Raw genomic sequence first — 22,340 nt, 5'->3', positions numbered from 1 at the left:
GCCCAGCAGGCTACAGTCCATGGGGTCACAAAGAGTCAGGCACAACTGAGTGTGCTGTGCTGCAGAGCCCAGCACGGGGTAATTATGAACTGGGGGGAGCGTGGAGGAACAATGACCAATCAGCCATCGTGACACCACAGGAAGGGTTTGTCTGAAGTTACATCCTGATGTTTAATGAACAAAACCACAAATATATCCCCACAATTTGGTAACCCATGGGATTCAGTGTACAAAGTCATACCCTGGGACATAAGAAATTGAAAGTGAAAGCTGCTCAGTCCTGTCTGACTCCTTGCAACCCCATGTATACAGTCCATTGAATGTACAGTCCTGGGACATGCCATATCCCATGGCAAATATGGTATTCACAACAATGCCTCCCATTTGAAAGACAGTCTCATGAAGCTTCTAGATGTGTTTTTTAACCAGTATATTTTACTAGGTTTGAGAAATGCATTCACCTCAGTAGACTCCGTTTTCTCCTTGGAACATTTGAATGTAAAGAAAAATGTGATAAATTTACTGATAAGATAGTGAAATATTCCCCATGCAATGACAAGCAATAGCAAATAATTAAGAAAAAATGCTTCTGACTTCTTTCAGCAATTTGAAATGCTTTCCAGCAAGAAAAATTTACCCATTAAAGCTCTCCATAGGAATTCTCACTGGGAGAAAATGTCAATGATATTTTTTTAGCCCAAATGGAAAATATACATAAAATTTGTTCTTTTCTTTATCTATTGGATCCAATTTGATAATGCTTGTAAACACAAACAGCACCTGACCTACAGATGTTAATGTGTGGTGTGTGTGTTAGTCACTCAGTTGTGTCTGACTCTTTGCAACTCCATGGACTGCAAACCTACAGGCTCCTCTGTCCATGGGATTCTCCTTGAAAATATACTGGAGTGGGTAACCATGCCCTCCTCCAGGGGATCTCCCTGACCCAGGGATCAAACCCAGGTCTCCTGCATTGCAGGTGGGTTCTTTACCGTCTGAGCCACTAGCGTAGCCCACAGATGTTAATAACACTATGCTCATCCTAAAAATAGTAGTGCTCTCAGAGCCTGGGCTGCACCAAGATAGCCACCTAGTTCCCTCATCATGGCCAAAGCTGATTTCATTCTGTTCTCACGGTGAAATGGCCACAAAACGTGAGTGTGTTCCTGTGGTAGTAACAGCTGGCTGCCTATCCATTATCTATTTTATTCTTGCATAGAATCAGAACCCACATCTCATTTTAGGGTCATGGCTGACAGTGTATTGCCCAAACAGTTGCAGTTGAGCTATGGCTATGTGATTATTTCTGGCCAATGTCATATAAGCCAGGAGACTTCTTTAAAATTTGTGCTTCCCCCCACCCCACCCCAATTTTTTTTTTTTCGCTTCTTTGATTATATTGCAATAGCTAGAGCTCTAGCAGCCATTTTGGAACATAAGGAAAATTCTAAAGATGGCAGATCTGGGTTCTTAGTGTCTATGGATCCACTGTATGTTTCCTCCAGAATGTAGGCAAATAGCCATTGCTCACTGAACAGTGTTTATTTGCTCTAAAATTCTCTTACCCTCAATATCCTTCTTCCTGTTCTCCATCTCTGGAGGCCCATCCAGATGGTGAGGGTTCCATGAGGTCAGTACCCACACTGCTGGTTGCAGAGCAGAGGGTGGTCAGTGCTCACAGGTCTCAACCTGCCATCTCCACCAACTGCCTGCTTCTCAAGCTTTTCACTGAATACACTACCTCTTGCTTACTGCACTCACCTTTCATTTAGTACACAGAAAGGGCTTGATAATATTAATTGAAAAAATGAAAAAAAAAGAAAAAATGATCATGTGCATGCACACTTGTGTGACTGAAAGGGCTCTGGACCATTCAAGGGTATGAAACCGAGCTGAGACATACCATAGACAGAGCGCCCCCAAACCATCACTAAGCAGGACTAATGCAACAGCCAACAATAGCAAGGAGAAAACATGGTCATACCCGTTTGGAAATTTAAAATGTCTATATCCTCCATTTGGGTAGGAATATCTGTGATTAAGCTGAAGTATTCGTATCCTACTTATGACATGAAATATCAAAGGGAGGGTATGTGAGAAGCATGCACTTCATAAGATGATTTGGAGGGATAATATTATTGCTGTTCGGTCGCTAAGTCATGTCCAACTCTTTGTGACCCCACAGACTTCAGCGTGCCACGCTTCCCTGTCCTTCACTATCTCCTGGAGTTTGTTCTAGCTCCACTTTTAAATTTAATATCCACTAAACCAAACTACGTGTAAGTTTAAGGCTCTTACTCTTTACTATTCCAAAAATATACTTCTTGTTTGATTTTTACACTCTTGATTTTTCATGAGGGTCTTAATACATCCTCTGTTTAAACATCTGGGTAAAGATACACCATATAATAAAAGCCAGATCAGTGGAAGGGGAATCATCATGGTTGTGTCTGCCTTACAAAGTACTCCACTCATAATGCTTTCAAAAGATGGGAGTTTGTTTAAAAGTCTCAGTTGTGTGACCTTAAGCCCAAAGGTCTTAAGACAAATGTTCGATTCCAAAGGCATAACATATCTGCATGACTTATGAATGCAATGACATTTTCAACATTAACATAAGCTTTGACCTTTTGTGTCCAGTCCTCTGGGATATGGCGTGTTAGCACGTAGAGTTTCTCTTTGCCTTCCTGTATATTGTTCAGAGGTACACCTTGAAGCATAAACTTCAAGAATACAGCATCTCAAAGCCTAGAAAACAATCCCTAAGAGCAGATTGTAGCAGAATAACACTCAATGAAATTTTAACCTTTCCAAGCTTTAAAAGATCTAGTAGTTTCATTTCCTGCTTACCAAAATTAAATTCAGTTCCTAAAGATGCAAGGAAACATACTGGTGGAAACACAATTACGTTCCAAGAATCAAGTTAAATTAAAGCACATCTCATTTATTCACAGCAGTATAAACATGTTCATTATTCACAGATTTTATCTACTGATTCAACAACAACAAAAGATTACATCTTCCATTTTGACAAGGAGACAATGTGAGAATTTGGGGAAAATCATAAAACCCAGAATTATAACTTCTTCAAGAAAGCATAATTCAAGTGATACAAAGTGAATCAAAACCATTCCACCAAAACAATTCATGATTGGCTTAATCCTTACCATTTAAAAAAATCTCTAGTGTAAAGTTATAGTCAGGAAAGATTATATTTTAATGAAATTTTGCTTCAGCAAAGAAATACCACAAGAAAGTGTTTTGCTTTGATCACAAGCTACTATTATTCAATAACTTAATTGGATAAAATTAAATTTTAAAATAAAGTCAGTGCAGTCCTCTATTTTAGAAAAATGTTATTCAATGAAGGTTGAGAAAACTTTCAACTCAGAAGTGTCTGACTAGAAACTCTTTTGAGGAGCAGACATAGTGATTTTATTCAAGTTTACACAGCCTTTTAGAGCCACACTTGAGCACTTTATATCTGAGAATACTCTGAGGACAATAATTCCAAGAATGACATAATTTTAGAAATATAAAACTTGTCTAAAAATCAGTGTTTCCTACATATGGTGCTAATTTTGCTTCTATAATTAGAAGGTACCTAGGTATTTCTTAGATCATTGATTTTAAAACTGAAAAGTGCTTCAGAAACCCAGGGGACTTGTTTGAACCGAGACTGCAGGGCCCCCACCCCACAGTTTTAGATTCTGGGGTGGGGGCTGAAAACCTGCATTTCTACCAAGCTCCCAGGAGATGCTGATGCAGCTGTTATGGGCGCCAGCACACTCTGAAAACCACTGACTTAGAATAACTTTAAGAACAATAATAACTAATTCAAATTAATAAAAGGAAAATATGTTTATATCACAATTCTTTCTATATTTCCCTAAATTTATAATCTGTGAAATTCTGGTCAAATTTTTTGTAAATGATACAGAGCCCCCAGTTCAATTTACTTAATTTTGATAAAGCAAAACTAACTGAAAATTTCTTTAATTCCTATTTTTAAAAAGACTCTTTTATAAGGAAGAAATGGTATGCTTTCATCTCCTACCATATAATGTCATCCAGGGTTATGGAAAGGGTGCATTTAAATCATTGAATTTTTACTTAGACACATGTAAAGATAACTCCCCTGGAGAAGGAAATGGCAATTACTCTAGTGTTCTTGCCTGGGAATTCCATGGACAGAGGAGCCTGGTGGGCCACAGTCAAAGAGGTCGCAGAGAGTCAGACACAACTGAGCGACTGAACAACAACAAAGATAACCCAGTAAACAGATTACAAAAATAGGAAACAATCTTGGGTGCTATTCTCTATGCAAATAAGGTAAGAAGCTCTTTAACCTTGGGGGCCTCAGGTTCTTTAAAACTAAAATGGAATGTTTGACCCAGACAACCTCTGACAGCCTTTCTAGCTCCTGAAGGCATGTCAGTTCCTTCCTGTGTCCCAGGAAGCCACCTCGGCTTGGCAAAAAGAGTAACTAACTCAGAGAAACTGTCCAAAAGTCTGCAGAAAAGCATGACCTTTCAGCGTGTTCATTATTAACTAACAAAGAGCTTCAAAACAGAATATGAAGGAGAGAATGAGACTGGACTGCCACCCGTGTCTTCCACCTTCTTTGCGGCCCACTTGCTTCTTTGATCTTTGAATTTAATTAAAACAAAAGACAAGGTTTTATTTCCCTGAAAAACGTCTTCTTAGTGTTTAGACAGGCAGGTACCGTGGTTGATCACACTCAGCGGACAGATAAGAAGGCGATGGAGTTTGCCACTGCTCAGTTGCAAAATTAACAAATATCTGAAAGAAATGATGAACACAATTGCTAACTTCAAGGAACCCTCAACCCTTTGTTCTCATACAAGGAACATCTTCTCTAAGCCCTGCTCAAATTTTCCTAAGAATCACAACCACTCATTCACACCAATCCTTCCCAATCACCTTCAACGTGTAGGTTCGAACTTCAGGAATGATAAACATTTCCAGACACAATAAACTGCCAGGAAATTCTCGATGCCTTAAGCACGATTTTAGATTGACCTATAATCTAATTTCACCTGCCAGGACTTTTAGGGAACCAAGCATGTTTCTTCCTAAACTCAGCTCACAGTGAAGCCCCTTTAACTATTAGTGGTGTGCGTGGGTGCTAAGTCACTTCAGTCATGTCTGACTCTTTGCAATCCTATGGACTGTAGCCCACCAGGCTCCTCCATCCAGGGGTTCCTCCAGGCAAGAATACTGGAGTGGGTTGCCATGTCCTCCTCCAGGGGATTCTCCTGACCCACGTCTCTTATGTCTCCTGCATTGGCAGGAGGGTTCTTTACTGCTAGTTCTACCTGGGAAGCCCAGTTACTAGTGGGGTTGGGGAATAACTGGAGACGCAGTGGATACAACCAATGAAACTAGGAGCAGATGGAAGCCCTGAATGTTGAATACTTACCTTGAGTGGAGAGCACACAATAAACAGACCTCCTTTATAAACTCAAAAGGTGATTAATAAAAGAAATGGTGACCTCAAGAAGTAATCTGACCCTTTTTTAAATCAGCTGAAGCAGGCCTCAAGAAAAACAAGCCGGTGTCTCCTTCAAGGTACTATACCTGCTCCAGAGTGGTTTGGTTGATGGAGTAATGTCTGATATTCAGGAAGCTTTTATTGTCTTCTAGAACCCTGAACAGGTTGGCTAAGCACGCCTGTCTTTTTGGCATGTGATATTCCAACAAATTAAGGCGCTGTCCCTGAAAGAAAAAAAAAACCAGATTGAATCACAGGATTAGGAATCATTAAATCTGACCACACTATAGTTAATTTCTAAATAAATTATCTCTTTTCAAAGCACAGCCTTTTCAAATCCTTTTCAAACTCTTTTCAAACCCTTAGACACCAGCTAAAGTCAGAGGTCCATTTTGTGAGCCTTCCAAGAATGCTCATGGGCTAAGCTTTACCACGAGGCATATATGATAAGAGGTATCCCCCAGCGGTGGTGCTGCTCTGCCAATTTCTGTCCCCACTGTGCCACAAGCCTGGGAAACCCTTTCTCGGGGAAAGAAGACACCTGTTGACAGCTAGGGAGAGGGAGGTGGACGTGGTATCACAGAGACAGATGCACGAAGACCCTTGAACCTCATATCAGAGCATCCGCCATCCTCACCATTGGCTGAGCGACTCCTGGGAAGATGCTTAACACTCTGAGCCTCATTTTCATGGGGGCATGTGAAGATCCCAGTATAATTTCACGGGGTAGAATGCCTTGAACGTGAACCCCTGTAACCTACACAGTATGCCTCTTGCTGGGCAGGATTTTACCCAATGGCTGTAGATGAAATAGACAAGCAATAGCTCCTTTAAGGACGACATCTGTTAGAAGCTATGGCAAACTGGAATCTTGGGGTCATCCAAGTGAACTGCAAATGGTGCCTCTCAGAGGTTCCTGCACACAGGGGTTGCTTGGTCCCCTTGGTAACACACAGGTCTGGGGTTAGGATGCTGGGAACGGAGATGCTACACGTCTCACCCACTCCCAGGTGAGGAACACCCACTGGGTTGGGGACCACACTTTGCATCAAGTGTGTACAGGGTTGTGACCTCAAGCCCAGGGCCGTTCTTGTGAATTAATGCTGAAACCACAGAAACTACAAACCCCTAGTAAATGTTTGGAAGAAGCTAACCTGTCTATCTTCCCTCCTAAAGAAAATGAACTATGTGATGAAGTTGTGCCCACAGGAAAGGGAAGATGAGTAAGAACTATCTGCACTGGGAGACCTCATAACGGGACCAGCGGCTTGCCATCCTTCAGAGATGTCAGGTGACACCCACAGACAGCCCCTGCTGTTTTGGGGGAAGAGGCATGGGCTGTACTTTGTAATGAGCTCACAACAGTAGGCAGTGTCTTTGAAGCTTAGAATTAAAATAGGGGAAAGACAAGGGCATTTGGGAGAGGTTTTTAGCTCAAAATGAAGTAATGTACAATATTAGCACTACCTTAAACTCGATTTCCGGAAAATAAAGCTTCAAGCAGTCGGAAACAGTGCTGTGTTGATCTACTTCCTTGTGGAGCCAAACCTTGACTGTATAAACATCACCAAACCTGAGAGTTGAATTTAAAAAATAAGGTTACTATTAAACAGATCTAAGATAGATAAACTCTAAGTCCATTTTCACAGGAAGGCAGCAAAAGTAAGTAACTATTCCAAATTGTTGGAAGATTGCATGTTCTCAAAAACAGAATATTCAAGAATTAATAACTCAGTTATGTAGTTTGCTGTGACTCATTGACACAGATACTGATCTATCTGTTTGAAAAATTAACAAATCTTAGAATCAACACCTGGTTCAATACAAAAGGGAGGGTGAAAATGCAAGCTGTGAAGACAAAGTGCTAAGTTAAGAAGCCAGAGCTGACTTGGAGATGAACCCTGAGACCACCCCAGTGTCTAAGACTGCACTGATGCCCAAGTGACTGGAAGAATGGAAGGTAACAGGGACTAATCATGGGATCAAGACAGGCATTTGCTTATCATGAAAAACAATTCCCTCAACTGTTCCTCAACCCCGAGGGCCCAGCAACTACAGATGGCAAGGCCCTGACGTCACAGAGCTGTGAATGGAGGTCTGCTGGGGCATCACCCGAGGTGATGCTCATACCACACACAACCTCAAATAGTGAAGGAAAAAAAAAAAAAAACACCAAAGAGAAAATGTTTCTGAAATAGGTTGCAAACTCCTCAGGATCTCTCTAGAGTACTTGATAAGACATGCAGACAGAAAATTATACAATCACAGATCTTCAATAATTGAGAGAATCTTTGCAGATTATCAAATTATGATGTATCTAATTTACATTATTCTTACTTTCTTCTGCCTATAACCTACACTTATGCCAATGATCTAAATTCCATGAAGGACTTATTCGATTCATGCACTTTCCATTCTAAAAGCTTTCAAAGTAGCAAAGGAGTCATTTGTGTATAAACTCACTCGTTCCTCTCACATATGGAGATAACCGATCACATCCACATCATTTGCAAAGCTAGCAATTACGTAAAGACCTGCCACTGGAGATGCCTATAAGAAGCACTCAATCACTCTTGAGGCTCAGCATTCAGGTACCACAAATGTTCAGTGTAACATATGCAATAAACAGTAAAACAGGGAGGGAGCAATGGACTAGTGGAATAAGAAGTGTGCACATGTATACTGTAAAAGCCAGTGAGGAAATAAGGAGGGAGTGACTGGGTGATGGATACCCATCAGTTACATTCAGCTTCCGGAGGATCCTCTGCAAATCACTCACACTCATGGCATTCATTTAGAAAAAATATTTATTTAGTTGCAGCATGCGGGCTTTTGTGAAATATATCCCCTGCCATATAAACAAAGAAGAATGTCAAAGCTATCTGCGATTCCTGCCCTCCAAATGTGAATTTCTGAGCCATGAAGACAACAGGCATGCCATTCCCTACACAACAACTTAAGGATGTCGCAGTCATCAGAGATTATAAATCTACCCCAGGATGAGTCCTAAGGGAATTCAAGAAAGAAAAGAATACCTCTGCAAAAATACACGGTGCTTGGCCTTGGACAGCTGAAACGCACAGAAGAGGACTGACGTCAATAATCTCAGACTCCTGCATCTTCCCATACACAGAAGAGTACTAAATTCCTAAACTTGATATCCAGTTTTCCTTAGTTAACAATAGTATTTGTTTTTCATTTATTTTTATTAGTTGGAGGCTAAATACTTTACAATATTATAGTGGTTTTTGCCATGTATTGTCATGAGTTAGCCATGGATGTACATGTGTTCCCCATCCCGATCCCCCCTCCCACCTCCCTCCCCATCCCATCCCTCTGGGTCATCCCAGTGCACCAGCCCTGAGTACCAATCTCATGCATCCAACCTGGGCTGGCGATCTGTTTCACCCTTGATAGTGTACTTGTTTCAGTGCTGTTCTCTCAGATCAACCCACCCTCGCCTTCTCCCACAGAGTCCAAAAGTCTGTTCTGTACATCCGTGTCTCTTTTTCTGTTTTGCATATAGGGTTATCATTACCATCTTTTTTTTTTCCATTTATTTTTATTAGTTGGAGGCTAATTACTTTACATCATTGCAGTGGTTTTTGTCATACATTGAAATGAATTAGCCATGGATTTACATGTATTCCCCATCCCAGTCCCCCCTCCCACCTCCCTCTCCACCCGATCCCTCTAGGTCTTCCCAGTGCACCAGGCCCGAGCACTTGTCTCATGCATCCAGCCTGGGCTGGTGATCTGTTTCACCCTAGATAATATACATGTTTCGATGCTGTTCTCTTGAAACATCCCACCCTCGCCTTCTCCCAGAGTCCACAAGTCTGTTCTATACATCTGAGTCTCTTTTTCTGTTTTTTACCATCTTTTTAAATTCCAAATATATGCATTAGTATATTGTATTGGTGTTTATCTTTCTGGCTTACTTCACTTTGTATTTATGTTCAGACTGCCTGCCCCCTTTGTTGCAAACTTCTATATAAACTGACCTACCGCTCAGGGCTACTTGGGATGCTGTCTCTGGGGCCTGAAGTCCTAAGATTTTCCCACCAAATAAAACATCTCTACTTTCAGTCTGCTCCCAGGTTGTGACTATTTTTTACGGCAACACTTTGCCCATGGCATGTCGGCTTTTAGTTCCCCAATCAGGGCTCAAACCCAAGTTGCGTGCACTGGCAGGCAATTCTTAAGCATTGAACCACCAGGGAAGTCCCCATAGCATTCCTAATAGTAATGCTCTCACATCAAGCCTCCTGAGAAATCTGTATGCAGGTCAAGAAGCAACAGTTAGAATCAGACATGGAACAATGGACTGGTTCCTAATTGGGAAAGGAGTATGTAAAGGCTATATATTGTCACCCTGCTTATTTAACCTATATGCAGAGTATACATCATGAGAAACACTGGAATGGATTAAGCACAAGGAGAATCAAGATTGCTGGGAGAAATTTCAATAACCTCAGATATGCAGATGACACCACCCTTATGGCAGAAAGTGAGGAAGAACTAAAGAGCCTCTTGATGAAAGTGAAAGAGGAGAGTGAAAAAGCTGGCTTAAAACTCAACATTCAGAAAACTAAGATCATGGTATCTAGTCTCATCACTTCATGGGAAATAGATGGGGAAACAACGGGAAGAGAGAAACTTTATTTTTCTGGGCTCCAAAATCACTGCAGATGGTGACTGCAGCCATGAAATTAAAAGACACTTACTCCTTGAAAGGAAAGTTATGACCAACCTAGACAGCATATTAAAAAGCAGAGACATTACTTTGCCAACAAAGGTCCGTCTAGTCAAGGCTATGGTTTTCCCAGTGGTCATGTATGGATGTGAGAGTTGGACTGTGAAGAAAGCTGAGCGCAGAAGAATTGATGCCTTTGAACTGTGGTGTTGGAGAAGACTCTTGAGAGTCCCTTGGACTTCAAGGAGATCCAACCCGTCAATCCTAAAGGAAATCAGCCCTGAATATTTATTGGCAGACTGATGCTGAAGCTGAAACTCCAATACTTTGGCCACCTGATGCGAAGAACTCACTCATTGGAAAAGACCCTGATGCTGGGAAAGATTGAAGGGAGGAGGAGAAAGGGACAACAGAGGATGAGATGGTTGGATGGCATCACCGACTCAATGGACATGCATTTGAGCAAGCTCTGGGAGTTGATGATGGACAGGGAAGGACAGGGAAGCCTGCTGTAGTCTACATGGTCTCAAAGAGTCGGACACAACGGAGTGACTAAACTGAGCTGAATGAGAACGTAACGTGTAACAGGAAACTCTACTCAGTGCTTTGTGGGGACCGAAATGGGAAGGAAATCCAAAACAGAGGGGATGTTTAGAGCTGACTCACCCTGCTATACAGTAGAGACGAACACAACATTGAAAAGCAGCTGTGTGCATGCGTGCATGCTCTGCTGTGTCTGACTCTTTGTGACCCCATGGACTGTGGCCCACTAATCTCCTCTGTTCATGGGATTTCCAGGGCATGAATACTGGAGGGGGTTGCCATGCCTTCCTCCGGGGAAGCTTCCCTACCCAGAGATCGAAGCCATGTCTCCTACATTGGCAGGTAGATTCTCTACCACTGACCCACCTGGGAAGCCCTAAAAAGCAACTATACTGCAATAAAAGCTCATTTAAGAAAGAAGCTTGGTCATCAAAGAGAATGGCATTTTTGTTGTTTTAATTTCTGTCCATCCTGGGTAATGTCAGCACAAGAAGAGAAGGGTCTTTAGGAAATATAGAAGTTTCTAGCAGTTGGATGGATGTCCTGTTACATCAGACTTCATAACAAGACAAATTCTGGAGATCTGCCTGCAGACAGTCTCAGCTGCCAAGCTGTGCTCACACCAGGGTCCCCTGCAGAGGCAGATGGGACTAAGGTAAACACTCTCCTCCTAACTTTTCCCTCTGAGCCTCTCTACATAATTAAGCAAACGCCCCATGGAAAACGGCCAGGGCAATTTACTGCCTAACCTGATGAGTGCTGCCTGGAGAGATGGCCATAGAACTTATGCATGAGACCCCAGGAGGGAAACAGCATCATGAAAATGGGGACCCTCAGAGCCTGTACCCCACTCAACTGCCCTCTGGACAAAGATCACAGCTTCATAAAGCCCTTCCTGGCAGCAGGAAGTGCTCTATTCCAGGCCCACAAGCAAATGCACTTGATGCTATTTGGCTGGTATTTGAAACTCCTGGGATGTGAGGGGGATGGACCTCTTAGAAGATGTGATTAAAGCTCTTCTGAATTTCGTTTTAGAGTTCCCAAATAATCTCTGTGGACTCCAGTCAGATCCTATGTAATACAGCCTTTAAAACAATAAGGGAATAATGAGAAAAATGAATGATTTTCTTAGCAGGGAGGAATAAGAGGCAGACTCCCTCCCCTTGTTGAGAAAATGCTTCGAGAAGCCAGAATCAGGGCGAAAGTCTCTGGGGCCTGAATGTGGCTGAAACATTCCTGCTGGACACCAGCGTAGATGCCTGCTGCCTGCCAGAGGAATGCGGAGAGTGAGAAATAGAGGGTGCAGGATGGGGCCAGGCGAACGGGAAGCTCTGTGCTGCCCTGCGCCCACCCTGCCCTCAGCTCCATGTTCAACAACATCAGGGAAGTGACTAAGTTCACAGCACACTGGAGCCTGATGTGTTTGGGGCGAACGATGAGAGGGTACACGGCTGAGCTGACCTGTTCCCAAGGGTGGCAGCAAGTGCTCAGGGGGCCCTGCAGATGCACACACAGAGCAGGGCGCGTGACAATGTGATGACGCACCAGGAACTCACAAGGCCCCGGAACAGGCACTCAGGATCCTCACTACCATGAAGCCAGGCGGAAAGTCCCAAGGTTCTCATGGTTAGGGAAGGCCATAGTGATGTATGAGTTGTGAAAATAAGTGATCAAGACTGTAAATATTTTCCAAGTACTATTCTGGATTCCTCCAAACATGAATTAAATACTAGGTGATTTTGGAGACTTTCCTGGTGACATGGTGGATAAGAGTCTTCCTGCCAATGCTGGGCACATGTGTGTGATCCCTGGTCTGGGAAAATTCCATATGCCTCAGATGAAATCAGCCTGTGCTCCACAACTAGTGAGCCTGCACTCCAGAGCCCGCACACTGCAACTACTGTGGCCCATGAGCCTGAATCCCATGCTCTGCAATAAGAGAGGCCGCTGTAACGAGAAGCCCATGCTCTGCTACAAAGGGGGGCCCCCACTCACTGCAACCGGAGGAAGCCCACACAAAACAATGAGGACCCCCTGCAGTCACAAATAAATAAGTAAATAAACCCAGGTGATTTTTAGAAAAGAAAATGCTAATTGGGATAACAAATTCTTCTAAAATATAGAAGAGGAAGAACAACTGATTTTATGAGGCCAATATTACCATGATACCAAACTAGATGAAAGCATTAGAAGAGAAAAATAAAAAGAAACTACATATGAACATCTGTTACAAACATGGGCACAAAAATGCTCAACAAAATACTACCAAGTTGAATATGACAACATAAAAAAACAAGTATATTCCATGATCAAGTGGGATTTACCCTAGGGGTGTACAGTTGGTTGAACATTTGAAAATCAGCTAATATAATACATAATATGATCATCTCAGTAGATGCAGAGAAAACACCTGGCAAAATCCAGCACATTTTTATGATAAAAAGCACTCAATGACAGGAAAAAAAGGGAAATTTCTACCTAGGGTAGAAATTTGTAAGAAAAAGAAACAAAAGGCATCCCTATTGAAAAGGAAAAAGTAAAGTTATATTTATAAAAGGCATGAATGTGTACATAAAAATGCCTAAAGAATCCATAAACGAGTCCAGCAAGGTTACAAGATACAAGATCCATGCCCAGAAATGAATTGTATTTCTACATACTTGCAATGAACAACCAGAAAATGAACATTTTTAAAAAAAATTCCACTTACAATATCATCAAAATGAAACACTTAAGATTAAATTTAACAAAAGAAGTGCAAAATGCATATTTTATATTATAACTAGAAAATATTGTTAAAAGAAATTAAAGAACATTTAAATTAGCACAAAAGCACATCTTGTTCATGACTCAGAAGACGTAACATTGTTAAAATGGCAACATTCTTCAAATTGATCTAAAGAGTCAACACAATCTCTATTAGAATCCCTGTTCAATTCTCTCCAGAAATCAGAAACTGATTCTAAAACTCACACTGAATTGCAGTGGACCTAGACTAGCTAAAACAATCTTAAAAAGAGGAAGAAAGCTGAAGTACTAACACTAATTTCAAAACGTACTCAAAAGCAACGATAATCAAGACAGTTTGGTGTTAGCATCAGGATAGATATGTGGACCAATGAACAGTAATTGGGTCCAGAAATAAGCCTGTGGGCCTATGGTCAACAGATCTATAACAAGGTGGTCAGAACCATTCAATGAGAAGAATAGTCTTTTCATCAAACTGGTCTGGATACACAGCAGTACCAACAGTTAACACATATAGTTTATGCAAAATGGATCAAATATCTAAATGTAGGTGTGTAAAAATACAAAACTCTTGAATCATACATAGTGATAAATCTTCACTCTCTCTGATTTCACAATGGATTCTCAGATATGACCAAAAAACATGAAAAACAAAAGAAAAAACTGGCTAAGTTGGGCTTTATCAAAATTAAAGACATCTGTGCTTCTAAAGATGTTATCAAGAAAATGAAAAAGCAAACCCACCAGTTGAGAGAGTGGCACTGACACATATACCCTGCGATGTGTAAAACTGCCGGCTAGAGGAAGGCTGCTTCGTGGCACAGGATGCTCCGCTCCGGGCTCTGTGACGGCCGAGAAGGGCGGGAGGATGTGGAAGGGAGCCCCAGCGGGAGGGGGTGTATGTACCTGCAGCTGACTCACTGCTGTACACAGAAACTAATACAACATCGTAAAGCAATCATACTCCAGTTAAAACATACATGTAAAAATGAGACAGTGTTTGCAAGTCACCTATCTGGAAAGGGACTTGTACCTAGAATGCGCAACTCTTTCAACAATGAAAATACAACCTAATACTGTTTAAATGGGCAAAAGACATGAACAGACATTTCCCCACAGCAGACAGGCAAGTGGGCAATGAGCACATGGAGAAATCAAAACCACAACACGATACGACTCTCCATTGGGACGGCGAGAATAAAAATTCAGATAATGAAAAGGGGTGGCCAGGGTGCAGAGCAATTAGAAACTTCATTCAGGGCGGACGGAATGTAAAATGGAACAGCCAGTTTGGAAAACAAACCGACAGCTCCTTTCATGTTTAAGCACAGAGTTATGATACGACCTGCTTCCCTGGTCGCTCAGCTGGTAAAGAATCCGCCTGCAATGCAGGAGACCTGGGTTCGATCCCTGGGTTGGGAAGATCCCCTGGAGAAGGAAACAGGAGAATTCCATGGACTCTATAGTCCAAGGGGTCACAAAGAGTCAGACACGATTAAGTGACTTTCCCTTTCTCTTTACTATATGACCTAGCAGTTTCCCTCAAAGGTATATACCCAAAGAAATAAAAGATATGTCCCTATAAAAACTCCTAGCTGATTGTTTGTAGCAACAGAATGTATAATAGCCAAAAGGTGGACATAACCCGAAAGCCCACTGACGATGAACAAGCAGAAGTCTTATATGTTATTTGGCCATAAAAAGAAATGAAGTACTGATAACACGAATGAACCTTAAAATATTATGCTGTAATGAGCGAAAGCCACTGGTCAGAGAAGACCATATATTATGTAATTCCATTTATAGGTCAATAAGAGACAACTTTATAGAGACAGAAAACAGATCAGTGGAGGTTAGAATTAGAATGAAAAGAAAATTGATAGCTAAAGGGACAAGGTTTCTTTTTTTTTTTTTCCATTAAGGTTTCCTTTTGAGATGATGAAAATGCTCTAAAACTGACTGCGGAGAAGGTTGCACATAATTGTGAATATGCTGAAAAACACTGAATTATACACTTTAAGCAAGAGAGTTGTATGACATGTAAAGTATATTTCAATTAATCTGTTAAAAGACAAAGAAAGGATGGCCACTGTTTTAAAAAATCAATGACAAGTGGTTGGGACTGTAATAGATTTTAAGAAAGTTAGTCACTCAGTTGTGTCCGACTCTTTGTGACGCCATGGACTGTAGCCCACCAAGTTCCTCTGTCCATGGAATTCTCCAGGCAAGAATGCTGGAGCAGGCTGCCATTCCCTTCCCCAGGGGATCTTTCCAACACAGGGATCAGGATCAAGTCCTGGTCTCCCGCATTTCAGGCAGCTTCTTTACCATCTGGGCCACCAGGGAAACATGGCTCCAATGTGACGCCCTTGGCCATATCACCCTGCTGTGTTCTTGCCTTAAGAGGTGAGACTGTTCTCCTACTCTTCTTCTTAACAGCCGTGTGACATGGTTTGGCAGGTGTGATGTGACCTCAGGCTTGAATCGTACTTGTGCTCTCTAGACATCTTCCTGTCTGGAAAATGCTCAGGCACTGATTCTGGAAGGAGGATGAGTTACAGATGGGACAGAGCCAGCCCCCTTGAACCATCCAGACCAGCCCATCTTCAGCTGCTGGAGGATGAATGAAAATCCTATCAGCCACTGCATCTCATAAACTTCACTTTGTGGCTGTTTATAACAAAAGCTAACTCATGCAAAAGTTTTTTTAATGCTTTTAATAAAAGCCCAAAATCAAATTTGCAAAATGCTTCTCAACTACGAAACCTTTGAAGTGTTGTGGCTTCATGCATTTTCTTTGAATGCACACACATACACACACACACTTACATATGCACATACAAACACACACATACACAGACACACATGTACACTCACACACACAGAAACACGTACACACACATACACACAGAGATACAAATACACACACACCTAAATTTTAGGCTAACTGAACCCAGAGTAAATAAACTTCCCAAATTTTAATCCTGAATTATTTGAAACCTGAAATACAGTTCCGACCTAGTTTGCAGTTTACTGCACTCAGCTGACCTCACTGAGCTGTGCTTCATCACTCAGCCATGTCCGCCTCTCTGTGACCCCACGGAGCCCGCCAGGCTCCTCTCTTCATGGGATTCTCCAGGCAAGAAAACTGGAGTGGGTTGCCATGCCCTCCCTCCAAAGGATCTTCCAAACCCAGGGATCAAACCCAGGTCTCCTGCATGCAGGCAAATTCTTTACCATCTGAGCCACAGGGAAGCAAAGTCTTGGGCTAAGAGGAATCCATTTCTTTGGCTAGTCTGGGTTGTCCTGTGCTTATTAAGCTGCATGGACAATCAGAATTCACCATCCCGCCATGCCCACTGAGGTTTGGAGTGGCACATTTTTGCTGTCTATGTGCACATTAGTTCTTGGCAGGTCAGGCTACGTCAGTCCTGAGTCTGGCTACCCTGCAGGGAAGTGACAGGAAAACACTGCCAAGACTGAGCAGCAATTAGACCCGAATCACGCACCTGATGGTTCCTGTTAGTGGAGACACTGAGTAAGACAGAGCCTGCTTCTAAACTCAGTCAACGAAGGATGAACAATGCAGAAGGTTCTGGGAGAAAGCAGGCTTCATCCCGTCCAGAGATCAGTGGGATCGGAATAGAAATCTTTATCAAAGGGGTTGATTGTTGTTATTAGTCATTCTTCATTAAGCTGAGCAGAGCCTAAATTCTCCCACAGTCTCATCTGACTGCTCTTTTAAAGTCCAATCAAAGCAACCTGGAAGAAGATATCATTTAGCAAAGGTCTCCCATGCACTATAGAGTTTGCATTCATTCACTCATCTATTTATTTGTTCAACAAGTACCGTAAGCATATGTCATGTACTGTTCCAAATGTCAGAGATACACTAATAAACAAAAACAAAGGTCTACTGTCAAAGGATTTACATTCTATCGGGAAGATGGCGGAGGAATAGGACGAGGAGACCACTTTCTCCCCTACAAATTCATCAAAAGAACAATTGAACGCTGAGCAAATTTCACAAAACAACTTCTGATCACTAGCAGAGGACATCAGGCGCCCAGAAAAGCAGCCCATTGTCTTCGAAGGAAGGTAGGACAAAATATAAACGATAAAAAGAGAGACAAAAGAGCTAGGGACGGAGACCCATCCCGGGAAGGGAGTCTTAATAGAGGAAGTTTCCAAACACCAGGAAACCCTCGCACTAGCGGGTCTGGGGGAAGTTTTCGAATCTCAGAGGGCAACCTAACTGGGAGGAAAAATAAATAAAACCCACAGATTACGTGACTAAAAGCAACTCCCAGCAGAAAAGTACCCCAGACGCTCGCATCCGCCACCAGCAAGTGGGGGCAGAACGGAGAGGAGCGGGCGGCATTGCTTAGGGTAAGGACCGGGCCTGAGTGCCCTGAGGGCAACCGGAGGGAGCAAATGTGAGATACATTCTATCGGGAAGAAGTTGAAAATAGTCAAAAACACTAACACTGTGTTTTATATGTCAGAGAGTACTAGTCTGTTTAGATTCATAAATGAGTGGCAGAAAACCCAAAGAAGCAGGATATTAGCAAGTCTAAAATCTGAGGTCAGGCAACCACAAAAGAGTAAGGCCTTTCTTTGGCCCATTCTGTCATATTGCGCTGCTCACAGGTCTCCATTGCTGAAGTTGCCTCATGGCCCAAGATGGCTGCTTCATCTCTAACCATCACATCTGCATTCACATCAGAAGGAAGGAAGGAAGAGGCAGAGAAAGTGCACATCCTTCCCTACAAATTCATATCCTTGAAGTTGCTAGTACCTCTTCTATCATCTCTTTGCCCACATGTACAGATAGTGACAGCTGGAAAATACATTCTTATTTCCAAGTGGCTGTGTTGCTAGCTAACATCCAGGGGCTCTTGTGCTTCTCTGAATAGGCGGACTAGATACAGGAGATCCCACTGGAGAGTAACTTTTGAGAAAAGAACTCAAACCACGAATTCATCTCAGGGAAAGAGGATGTCTCGTCCTAGCCCTCAGATAGAAATATGATCACTGTATCCAGCTACTTCTTTCCACACTACCACAAAATATGTATGATTGTCCCCATTAAGAGAAAAAAAACAAGCTTTCAGAAATGTTAAATAACTTTTTCAAAGCCCTAGAAGTGATGTTCCAAGTCTGACTGTAACGTCTGCTGTCTCATCCAGCCATACTAGCTTTCAAAGAGGAGTCAGCCCATGTTTCAAAATGAGGGGAGTCTGTTCTCTGCGCAGAGGTGAGAAGAAAGTTCTACAGAGGAAGCTCACAGCTGTCATCACAGATACCCTCAAGAGCTCCCAGCAGCAGAGCTCTGTCACATCATCAGTTTGGGGTAAGGTGAGTTCAGGAGACAGCCGCATTATGAGGATCTTAGGAGTTGAGAATTGAGTTCTAAAACTGGTTCTTCCAGTTGTAACTGTGTTCTGAGCCAACTGCTGAACTTGTTTAGATCTGAGCTGCTTTATGAAGTGGGTAAATCACAGCTATTCAGGCTATTAAATGAGATGATGCACAAAAAGCACTTGACAAAGGGCCCAAGTTCAATCATGTTTCAGTAAAGCTAAGCACATGGATGAGAGCCCTGACCCATGATATCCAAATTCACAAAAGTGACACAAAGGTGGCATGAATCCAGCTACTCCCTGTCTGTCTCCCGAGAGAGTCGACGATCACCATCACTGTAGGCTTCTCTCCCTGTCTCCTGCCACAACTAAAAGCATCAGGGTAGAACACAGCATCCTTTCTTTCTTATGAACCCCTAGGCAGTCCCCAGGCTCACGGAGAACACGCTCCTAGCTCCTCCCTCTCAGCCCGTCCTGACTTCGTGTTTCTCCCCTGACATCACCATCTTCCACCTCCCAGATCCCAAGGCTGGTGACATGACAGCTCCTTCTCTCCTACTGCCTCAGACCAGCTGGCTGTAAAGCTCTATTCTTCTGCCAAGCCTCTCCACCAATGCTTTCTTTCCCACCTGCCCTGTTCCCAGCTGACTCCAGTTCATCTTAATTAACTTCCAGATAAAGAACAAAAGTCGCCTTTTAATTGACCATTTCTGCTCCTGTTTCTTATTGCTTCCCTTTGTTCCCTAATTTTCCACCCCAGAATTTAAACCTCCCTTGGTTTAACCCCAAACACTGTCTCCAAGGGGATGCCCCCATTATTCACCCTACACCTGTGTGACAGTTCAGCTCTTCTCAAATGTGATTTGCGTTACTCATCTCCATGACTCTCCCACCACCAGAAGAGCTCACACAGTTGATTCACCTCCATGAATACACCTGGTTTAAATGCCTCCTTATCCAGGAAGCCACCCAGGCAATCCATCTAAAACAACCCACCTAAAACACTGCGCTCTCTCCTCCTAAGCCTTACCATGAGTAGCAACTTATGGTATCTTATGTAATTCTTTATTTGGGTTGCACCTTATTTCATCTATCCAGCTAAAGACCCTGTGACTAAAGAGACACCCAATAACAGTTGTATCATACAGCATTTTGTTCACCAAATTACCGCACTGTGTTGCATTTACATTTCTTTGTATGTGTGTCCATCTGAGACCAGACTTGCTGACATAAGGGACCAGGCTCAAGTTGGGGTCCTGACACAGGCCCTCAACAAATGTGCAGGAATGAAAAGGAATCACGGTGTGAGTCTGACTCCAGGAAAAAGTCTCCCATCAGTTCTGTTATACATCTTCACAAGGCAAGCAGCAGTCCAATTGTTCTAAAGAAAATATGAGAAAATCAAGCACCACGGTGCTCCCTCTGGTGAAGTGACACTCTGGATGACATCCCTCATGAGCTGAATGCCAGGACCAGGGATATTGCCCAAGAAGCCCAGTGGGAGAGGAGCACCTAGATCAGAAGCCCTGGAGCGACACCGAGTGTGTTCATGCAACTCGGTGTCTTCAAAGCAAACAGGATAACGAACTACTTGCCTCTGTAAAGTGCACACATGCTGAGGAGAGCTCAGTCCTTTCTCTCCAAAGAACCACTTCTAGTGAAGAGAATGAATGCACCGCTTTTAGAAGTGGTGAAATGCTTCTAAACAAGCAAAATGCAGACCAATAGAATTCATGATTCAAAAGCTCCGTGCCATGGCAGAAGTCATTCTATGCGCCCATGTACAAAGTGCCTTCTCATTTGTGAAGATGATATAAACACACAGAATTATCAGATATTTCATTTTTAAATGAGCCAGTTTATCATCAGGTGATATAATCTTAGTCTAGGCTTTTATGTATATGGAAATGTTTTGTAGAAGTAATAAATTGAAGTTGTCATGCTTAAGCATATGGTGTCACATAAGGTGATATATTAATTTGCAGATGCCAAGAAAGTCACAGTTTGAGAACTGAGACATCATTGTACCTCCTCTTGTCTCTTAGTGGAAAATTAATGGAGAAATCCTCCAGATTATTCTTTATATTTTGGGCTTACCTTGAAGCTCAGTTGGTAAAGAATCCACCTGCAATGCAGGAGACCTGGATTTGATCCCTGGGTTAGGAAGATCCCCTGGAAAAGGGAAAGGCTACCCACTACAGTATTCTGGCCTGGAGAATTTCATGGACTATATAGTCCATGGGGTCACAAAGAGTTGGACACGACTGAGAGACCACATTCTTTATATTTTAAGTAAAATAGTGATATAAATGACTGCTGAGCACATCCTTTGAGGTTTGTTCCATTTTCTTGGTTCCTAAAATTTGCATGTCAGACAACTCAAGGAAATGAAAATTCTCGTCATCTTAAGGAGTCTCTTTAAATCACATAAAGTTTTATTTTGGGTATACATAAACAGCCCCATCTTCCCTCTCCACTGAAACTGGCCCAGCAGACTTCAAATCATAAACTCTGTGCTTCAGAAATGTGACTTACTTTTCCTTCCTGGGAGGACTGCTTTTCACCTTCGGAGCCAGTCCCAGGGGAGGGAAAGCAAAGGGGTGCGATGCACAGCTGCTACAGGCCCCTCCCTGGTGGGTCATGAATGTGCCCACAGCCTGCAGGCGATAAGGCAGCTGCCCAGACTCAGGGTGTGCTCCACTACGACCGGCATCCCTCACTACCTGGGCCGAGGCACCAACGCCCCAGAGGTCGGTGTCAGTCATCCCCCATTACCAGGCAGTCACCACTGCCTCCAGCTTTCCTTTACACAGACATACACATGTGCACACAACGTACGGACGTATATTCCATATCACACATCAGTCTTGACCAGAAGCCACAGATCACAGCCCGTTGAAACTGACAGCCACTCTCATCTGAGGACAAAATCCTATCAGACCATGAAGCTGCAGAGAGCCACAGCAGCTACCTCGCTTGTCTTCCTTGTAATAGAAATCAATGGTACTTCACTGGGGAAGCCCCTAGCTCAGGTCTGTATTTCTTAGCCTTTCTAGTAGCCAGGGTGACCAATAACACAAGTGCGAGTCGCCGCGTGGGACTTGGAAAAGCCTGCTTTAAGAGGGGACGGTGGCATGTGCCGCTTTTGCCTCGCCCTCCTTCTTCTTGATTCTTGTCTAGAACACGGATGTGACAGGTGGGTGGAGCCACAGCAGCTATTCCAGGGACCAAGCAACTTGTGAAGACTCAAGCCAAGAGAACAAGTGCCAATAACCAGTTGCTTCTGAGTTTTTACCACATATAAAAATGAATATGCCTAATAAATATTCCTCAATCAATGTGTCTGATGTTCTGTTACTAATAGAGAAATGTATCTCACAACTGATACAGAAGAAAACGTGAAAGATCCAGAAGTGGAAGGAGAAAACCACTGGAGGAAGGTCTCAAGGTGAGATCATGTCAGTATCAAATGGAT

The 22,340-nt window shown here is 42.7% G+C and overlaps 1 protein-coding gene across 1 annotated transcript in view; it reads right to left on the bottom strand.

Moving 5' to 3' along the window:
* Nucleotides 1-2,923: 2,923 nt before the first annotated feature.
* Nucleotides 2,924-22,340, bottom strand: part of ABCA13 (ATP binding cassette subfamily A member 13) — a 335,379-nt gene continuing 315,962 nt past the window's right edge. Inside the window, exons 57-59 of the mRNA XM_070477641.1 lie at nt 6,983-7,088; nt 5,602-5,739; nt 2,924-4,803 (exon numbers count right to left, since the gene is read on the bottom strand). Coding sequence (XP_070333742.1) covers nt 4,711-4,803; nt 5,602-5,739; nt 6,983-7,088 — 337 coding nt within the window. The 3' untranslated portion in view covers nt 2,924-4,710. The remainder of the gene's footprint in view (nt 4,804-5,601; nt 5,740-6,982; nt 7,089-22,340) is intronic.

The sequence above is a fragment of the Odocoileus virginianus genome, chromosome 1, assembly GCF_023699985.2.
Source record: "Odocoileus virginianus isolate 20LAN1187 ecotype Illinois chromosome 1, Ovbor_1.2, whole genome shotgun sequence".
Lineage (NCBI taxonomy): Eukaryota > Metazoa > Chordata > Mammalia > Artiodactyla > Cervidae > Odocoileus > Odocoileus virginianus.
This window is presented reverse-complemented; position numbering and strand designations above follow the sequence as displayed.